This window comes from Eschrichtius robustus, chromosome 2 (assembly GCF_028021215.1).
Source record: "Eschrichtius robustus isolate mEscRob2 chromosome 2, mEscRob2.pri, whole genome shotgun sequence".
NCBI lineage: Eukaryota > Metazoa > Chordata > Mammalia > Artiodactyla > Eschrichtiidae > Eschrichtius > Eschrichtius robustus.
In genome coordinates, this window is record NC_090825.1 from 33685876 (window position 1) to 33694516 (window position 8641).

The 8641-nt window shown below is 44.4% G+C and overlaps 1 protein-coding gene across 3 annotated transcripts in view; it reads right to left on the reverse strand.

Moving 5' to 3' along the window:
- Positions 1-2826, reverse strand: part of PRKAA1 (protein kinase AMP-activated catalytic subunit alpha 1) — a 44176-nt gene extending 41350 nt beyond the window's left edge. For 2 of the 3 annotated variants that reach the window (XM_068535282.1, XM_068535281.1), the window contains exons 1-2: positions 2700-2802; positions 1371-1496 (exon numbers count right to left, since the gene is read on the reverse strand). Coding sequence is in view for 1 of the 3 variants with exons in the window: in XM_068535280.1 (XP_068391381.1) it covers positions 2700-2826 (127 nt within the window). In the remaining 2 variants the exon portion in view is untranslated. Of the gene's footprint in view, positions 1-1370; positions 1497-2699 lie in introns of all 3 variants that reach the window. The other variant, XM_068535280.1, reaches the window with a different exon arrangement.
- Positions 2827-8641: the final 5815 nt, after the last annotated feature.

The following is an 8641-nucleotide window of genomic DNA, read 5'->3' on the forward strand; positions in this document are numbered from 1 at the left end:
AAGATAATTCAAGCATAATCCCAAACTAACCCTAGTTGTCTATTTAAAGTTTCCCCTCAAAATGTTACCATTAAATTACCAAAGGATTTTTTTTAAACCTGTAACAAGAAACAAAATAATTCATATGAATTTAAAGTCCTCTCTGCCCCCCCAATAAGTTTCCTATAAGATGGAATACCATATCGGGAATTTTTCTGCATATCTGTATCACATCCTCCATTAGACTCCTTTTCTATGTTAAATTTAGCAATGTGTATGACTAATTTTAAAACCTCTATCTAATCCAAATTGTCTCCATTGAAATATGTAGCTAATCATATAATTTATAAGAATTCTTGTCAAATTCTTGGCTACTGTAAGTTACCATCGTCACCACTACAGTGGCTATTTTTGCTTGCTCACTGGGCAGCTATGTCCCCCTTCCTCTCTTCTAAAAAAAAACCATTTCTGTGTAGGTATCTACTCTGTCCCCCCATACTATTCAAGTACTTCAGAAGAAGATGTCCCCCACACACAACACACGTCCAAGAGTGGGCCATATTCCTCTAAGGGTAATACCATCTCCCCTGCTAGTGCCTACTTATAGGAACACAAACCTAAGCCAGTTAGCACATGGTATCCCTGGCCAGAGGGACTGATTGAGCCAATGAGACTCATGAGGGCTATGCTGGGGCTTCCTTGCTCTGGACAGAGAACCACAGAAAGAGATGTTCTTGGCTAGGCTGAGTTGCATTTTCTTATTCGAGGCAGAAAGCATCCCAACTGTTTAACAACTTTAAAAAATACACTGGTTGAAGATTTTGACCACCATCAATTAATGTATTTATGAACAAATGAACCATATCTGTAAAACCTATGATCCTTTGACTAATACTGGCCTTTCTATATTTGGAGAGATTGTTGACTTTGACAGTGTGTGGTATTTCAAGAGAAGCACATGTGGAGGAGTGAAGGTTAAGGAATAGCAGTCGCTGGAGGGATTCAAGGCACAGCCACATCACAGATCAAACCCAGGAAATGAGAAATATCCTCTTGCTTTCCTATCAGCCAGGCCAAAAGCCACCTAGCCAATAAGAAAGTGAGACCTGACTCTGCTCAGGTCTATATTGGGAAAACAATGAGTATCCTAATCCAAACAGAACTCTGGGAGGGGTGAAGGCATCAAAACTGTCATTACTATTTGGGTGGCGTTAATGAGTATTTCTTACAAATACTTATAAACTGAAAGTTTGTAATCGCTAACAAGTAAAGAGACAACATCGCCAAAAATAAATAACTTCAAAAGCACAGAAACATCTTACTGGCCTAATACAGACCCACCCTAATGGCTGTTATTACCCTATTCTGGCATTTGCTTCTTACTTTCTTACATTGTTGGCCTTGCTGATTTTCTTAAGAAGGTTTAGGCAGTTGCTTCCCTGTGGGCTATACAGCAATTTTCCAGTTCTATGACTCAGAAAGAGCAAGAGAAGGAAGGGCTCTCCTCTCTTCCATCCCTAGATAAAATCAGAAAATGTTTATTTAGCTCCGATAGAGCAAGGCTCAGTTAGTTAATTCACTGTACAGACTTTCACAAACTTTTTTCCCTTTCAAGTCAAATATTTACCAAGAGCTTAGTATATTCAAGTCACAGGCTATTTATCCAAAGCCAATGCATGAATTATTTCTATCAGTTCCATACTTCCTTCCTCTACATCCCTAATAACAACGTCAAATATTTTGAAGAAAAAATATTTATGCCTCACAAAATTTGCAATTAAACTTTTTGTGCCAGCATTGGTGGACTGGAGAGCAAGTTTGTTATTTCCAGAATACTGTATTGAAACAAGGGTAAGCGATTCCACTTTTCTTTAAAAAAATTTTTTTTTCAAGTAATGTACATAAAACTATTTATTAAAAATATAGATATCCTGTGAAAATAAACGGAAACTAACTGCATCAATGAATTAATAAACACTATCTGGAAGCAAAATCTGCACTGCCTACCAGGTTTGGTAATTCAGAAACACTGAAGGCACGGCGTCTGCATTCAGACCATAAACCAAGGATCGCAAATACATGGAGGAACAGTTATATTCATTAACTGCTCCGAAAAAAATTAGTGATCCTTTCCGACGAGATGGCCTTTTTTTTTTTTTTTTTTAAACTCTGTAAACTACTCCCCAAAGCAACCTTACTTCGGGGGAGCACATTTCACACTTGAGAATCAGCCAGGGCAGGTAAGTCAACAGCCTTCTGAAGAGGACGGAAATATGGACAATGCCGAGGACGGCCAGGGAACCGATGGGCTGGCCCTGAGCCGAGGGATCACAGCTAGGACGAACGGCGGGCCGCCTCGCCGGGGCTCCCGGCCAAGACCCCGGCGCCCCCACCCGGCTAAGGGAGCGGGTAGTGCAGCCCCCGACCGTCCGGCCTGGGAAAGTTCGCACCTCTGCATCCCCGCCCCTCGCACGGACGAGCCCCTCTGGCCGTCGCACCGTCGCCATGGCGACCAGTCCCCACCCTACCCCCGCCCGCCCTGGGGGCGCCGCTCCGCAGTCCCGCCGTGGCCTCCGGCTCTACTCCGGCAGGAGCCGGGACAGGGACTGCCGAGCCCGGGGGACGAGGAACGCAAGGGGCGGGGGAGGATGAAGAGATGCGAAAGGCGGAAGTCACCCGGATCCCGGGCTGGGGCCGAGCCTTGCCCCGGAGGTCCTCACCCTTCACTTTGCCGAACGTCCCGACCCCCAGCGTGTCTCCCAGGATGTAGTGGCCGATCTTCACCCGCCCGTCGTGTTTCTGCTTCTCGGCTGTCGCCATCTTTCTCCAGGAACTGAGTCTGCGCATGGCGCCGCGGGAGGGGGCGGAGGGGGCGGGCAGGGCCGCGCCGGGGGCGGGCGGGGAGAGGGTGGGGACGCGGGAGGGGAGCCGCGCCGCCGAGCCGCCGCCCTGCGCCGTCCGCCGTGTCCCCGCAGCCGGCCGTCGGGCGCAGACACTCCCCCTGGCGGGGCTGGCGGGGGTCTCTGGGAGGGGCCCCGGTACCCCGCTCCATGCCCTGCATCCTTGCGGCATGGGACGCCCCCCCACCTGCGCGCGGGAGGGGGCTTCCTGGATTGCAGAGAAGGGCCGCAGCCCTTCGGTTCCTTTCCTCTGGCGGAGTCTCTGCAGGCAGTGGTCTCCCCTAATTATTACTCCGGAGTCGTGGGGACCGCTGCCCTTCCTGTTCCAAGGTGGGGAGATGGGCACTGGGGAAGTTGCTTGGGTAAGGCAGATATGTGGCTTGTTATCAGTGCAGCGTGAATTGAAACATGGCTGGAGACACCACCCTGCCACTGTTTTCTAACCTTTTCGTTTTTCCTGTTCGGATGGAATCTATAAGCCCCTGGGAGTTGTCCCTTGCATCTTTGATGAAGTTTCCTTTTCCTCCACCCCACCCGCCACCCGCGCTGCTCTTTTTTACTTTGAGCCACTAAGTTGCTATTGGGCACCTCGACAGCTCAAGAAGCGAGAGATGTTGGTCTTTCCTCCTGCTGGATGCCCTCCTGAAATGTCCTCCCCACGACAAGCTCTGTTGGAAGGAGCAGGTTGGGATTAAGGGTGAATGTGTGTGTGTTCGGGAAGCAGGATGCTACCCAGACATTTGGATGTATAGGAATTAATATGTTTAGATTATCAGTAAAATGTAGACTTTGAACTGAAAACAAGGCTTACAGTTGCATCAACCAAATCAATCGACAAATATTTATTGTACTTTCAGTGAGTAAAAGTCTATACAGATGGGATCATGGCATATCACAGGGGGAGTAAAGAAAGTATGCTTATTTGTAATAGAATTTTAAGTGAGTGTGTTACTCAATTATATTCCTTTAACATGGGCAAAATCAAGTGTCCAAAAAAAGTTTATGTGATCTCAGTTTTGCAGTGTCATAGCATTTGGACAGGTGTCAATGGGCAAAGAGTTAGACTCTTCATGAAAATAATATAAAAGAGAAAAAGACTAAAAATGTTCTTTTTCCTTCCCAGTGAAAGTTACTCAACTCTTCTGGTTTTTATATACTTTATATTTATGAAATAAAAGTAATATGCATTAAGCACAGCTTTGTTCCAAGCAAGGTACTGCAGGAGAGGCAAAAGCCTTTGAGCTTAGAATTACATCAGATAATCAGAGGACATTTACAACTAGCCTTGGATAGATAATCAGTTCCTACTGTATTATGGACTGCACATATTTTGAAGAGCCAAAAAGTTAAGAAATATTTGATTACTGAGATATTTGGGGGGCAGGCAGTGGTTACTGTTGTAATTTTTACTCTGTTGTTTCTTCACCTTTACTGTTTGTCATGTGAGTTTCTGCAGTTTTTTTTTCTTTATTTATTTTGGGGCTGTGTTGGGTCTTCCTTGCTGCGCGCAGGCTCTCTCCAGCTGCGGCGAGCTGGGGGCCACTCCCCGCCGCGGCGCACGTGCTTCTCATTGCGGTGGCTTCTCCTGCTGTGGAGCACCGGCTCTGGGCGCACGGGCTTCAGCAGTCGTGGCAGGAGGGCTCAGTAGTTGTGGCTCGCGGGCTCTAGAGCGCAGGCTCAGTAGCTGTGGCGGACGGGCTTAGTTGCTTTGCAGCATGTGGGATCTTCCTGGACCAGGGCTCGAACCCGTGTGCCCTGCATTGGCAGGCAGATTCTTAACCACTGCACCACCAGGGAAGTCCCTAAGCAGCTTTTATTAATGGGTTTTTTTTTTGTTTCTTATGTTGAGTTAAAAATGGAATTCAATTAACAATTTCTAAGAAAGTAAATGATAAACCTCCTTTATTCCTTTGCTTTTTCTCTTTCCTTCAGTCCTTTTTAAAAGTTTTTGTCACATTTTCTTCCACCCAGACACTATGGGTAGACACAAAATGAAAAGTCATGGTCCCTACCCTGGAGGAGCTCATAATCTAGGAGGGCAGTTCTCTGTATCCCCCCAACCCCACAATAGATAACATTCACATGTTCAGCATTCTTCCGGGGGGGAAGTAAAGATAAGGTAAACTGTGACTTATACCCAGTTTCCGGACCCATCAGTTGTACCCCTATCTCAACAAAGTATATTGGAATAGAAGTGGGCAGGAGTGACTTTGTAGAAGTAACCTTGAATCCAGTCTAGTTTAGGAGGGGGAAAAGTAAATTGTTATCAAATTTCAGTACTTTAACTTTTACTGGCGCAAATAAGTTACAATACATCTCAGCACTGATGAAGAAAAACCAAGATGACCCAACACTGTGGTGGAGAACCTCTGGTCTCATGGGGAAACTCACTAGTTTGTTGTCAGCTGCTTCCTCTTTAGCCCTTCAGAGATTCTAAGGGAGCTGTGCACTCTCTTAGTCTTTTCTTGTTAAGGCCATCACAGTGTTAGTAAACCATACATTGTCAGGGAGATGCTATACTTCCTCAACATCTATCTGTATATGTGGTGGCCAGAACTAAAAATTTTAAGTACTGTGTTGCTATTAATGCAGCCTAATATATCCTTAGTAGTAGTTACATTGTAACTAATATTCAATATTTATTCAACAACAACTAGGTATTAGGTAGATTGCTAAACTCTGAGGACTCAAAAAACAAAGGAACATACTACTGCCTTTGACATGGCCAAGCAATGTGATAGGTGCTATAATAAAAATATATATACATATGGTCCTAAAAGGGCTTCATGAGACAAGGGCATAACCTTTATCTGCAGAAGTCCACAAAGTCTTTTAAAATTGAACATATTTAGAGGAGTATTAAGAGTACTTTGTACTCAAAGAAAAGGGTGGCATGGGGGATGAAGGAACTTGGGGAAGGCATCCCAGGTGAGAGAAACAGAATATACAAAATCACAGAGGGAAGGAAGCCTTAGACTTTTTAGGGAAGAGCAAAATGCTTACAGCAGACAAAATCTGGATGGATAGAGGGACTGACTAGAAGAAATGAGAGAGAAACAGGACAAAACCCTGAGAAGCCTCATATGTGCTTCCCAGTTTCACCATTTTCTTACAGACAGTGGTGAGCCATGGGAAGATGTGAAGTAGATGCCTTTTAGAAATGCAATCTTGGGCTTCCCTGGTGGTGCAGTTGTTGAGAATCTGCCTGCCAATGCAGGGGACACGGGTTCGAGCCCTGGTCTGGGAAGATCCCACATGCCGCGGAGCAACTTGACCCGTGAGCCACAACTACTGAGCCTGCGCGTCTGGAGCCTGTGCTCCGCAACAAGAGAGGCCGCGATGGTGAGAGGCCCGCGCACTGCGATGAAGAGTGGCCCCCACTTGCCACAACTAGAGAAAGCCATCGCACAGAAACGAAGACCCAACACAGCCAAAAATAAATAAATAAATAAATAAATAAATAAATAGAAATACAATCTTTACCAAGGGAATTGATAGCTATGGTGCCTTTGGGAAGGCAAACTGGGTGACTGAGAGGTGCAAAGTGCAGACTTTTCCCTATGTACTCTTTTGTAACATTTTGGTTTTAAACTTTATGCATATATTACAGAGTTGAAAAAATTAACTGTTAGAAAAAAAATTTTTTTAACTCTGACTTTAGTGTGGAGGATAGTTTGGAGAAGAGCAAGACCAATGTGTGTAACAGGAGACTTGCAATCGCCTAGTGAAGGAATGATGAGGCAGGCACCATGTATAAAAAGGAAAAACTCAAGACCTATTTAGATATGAAATCAGTGAGGTACAGAGATTGGTGTGGACAGAGGGGGAAAGGAAGGAATCCTAATTACCTCCCAGGTTTCTGGAGAGATTGTCAGGAGGATGAGGAATGGAGGTTCAACAGAAATAATGAATTCTATCTGTAACATTAAGGCATCTGAGAGACCTTCAGGAAAGATATCCAGGAATGTACGGGTAATACAGGTCTATTAGCCCAAAAAAAGGTCAGTGTAGAGATACAGATTGGGTGTCCTCACCAAACAAATGGCAGAGTAGGGCGGTGAATTTGGGTGAGATCTCCCCAGGTTGTAGCATTAAGGGACCCAAGGAGGGAATGCTCACTTAGAGAATATGGATAATTAAGAAGATGCAGAAGCAATGTGAGCCTATGAAAGAAACAGGAAAAAAAAGCCGATTTATGTTAGACATTCTCTAGGAAGTTACAGTGATTAAAATCAGTTTGTGGATAGTTTCCCCCTATTTATCTAGGGTAGATGATTCCCAACTCCTGGTTTGAAATATTTTTAGGTTAAAACTTTTGCAACCCCCTCACGATGATGAATTTTAAGCTTCAATTACCCTTGTAAAAATAGGCCCAGAGCTGTTTTCTAGGGAAAATCTTAGCACTGTTCACAAGGACTCCCTCGGTCCATCTCTAGGTAAATGTGGTTGGTTAGTCCTGGTTGGGTTCCTTGCTTTTAATAAGAAAATATCAACCCTGCCCACCTCTCAGTTGATTCACTGAGTATCAGGCACGTGAATCTGTCCGTGATCAGCAGCAGGAAGAATAGTCATTCACCAAAAAAAATGTAACTCCAAACTCTTTGCTGCCCTATTCTTATCAGTTAAGGGAAATAATGTCCTTGGATGGTTGCCTGAAGGGTAGGCTGATCGTCTAAATTGTGCCCTTGGATCATCTGAGACTATCAGAGAGAGAGGTCGTTGGACTGTCTGGCTCTGGTTACTGTTAGATTCGTTTTTACTCAGTTTGGTAATACAAGGGGCTGATAACATGTGGATGCCTTGAATAGGCTAATAATTGGGCTCTCTGTTCCAACTAGTAATTCGGTTCCCTTCAAAACTGTATTCTTGAAAGATTTATTCAACGTTTATTTAAGTGGAAAGGCAGAGAAAAGAGGATGTCTGGAGCGGTGTCCCAGGAAGCAAAGACCCTGCGGTTCCCAGACCCTAACTTCTTAGGCAGCAGCCCACAGGCCATCTAAGCATGCATTTTGTGGCGTGAGGAGGTCTTATCCCACCCCAAGTGACTTACCAAAGTAGTTCTTTTTAGCTGCATCCTTCCAAGAAGAACTCAGGTAAATAAAGATTAGAGTGACGTTTTGGCGCCCCAGAGATGTGCAGTATCCTTTATAGACTGGCTTCCGGGCCACAGGCCAGCTCAGCTCCCTCTGCTCTACTGCTGCTGTCTCTGTCCTCAGTGCAGGAGGGTGCTGAGGGCTACTATGAGACACAGACATGCAAAGCTTCTTTACTTCTGCGGACCCAAATGTACAGCCTACCTCTAACCAAGCATGTCGTTGCTAAAGGCATGCATGTTAGTATTCTAACCTCATCCCTGGATTAACGTATTTTCCTTCTCCTCAGTTCCTTATTTATTTATTATTTACTTCGCTGGATATTATCACTCTCTAGGCTTCCCAGATGCTTTTTTTAAAGTAGACTTTATTTTTAGAACAGCTTTAGATTTACAGAAAAAAATGTAAAGATAGTACAGAGTTCTAATATACTCATGCCCAGCTTCCCCTATTATTAACACCTTACATTATATGGTACATTTGTTACAATTAATGAAAAAATTAAACCAGTGTTGATATTATATTATTATTAACTAAAGTCTATACTTTATTCCAATTTCTTTAGTTTTTACCTAATGTGCTTTTTCTGTTCCAGCATCCCGTTCAGGATACCACATTACATTTAATTGTCATGTCTCCTTAGGCTCCTCTTGGCTGTGACAATTTCTC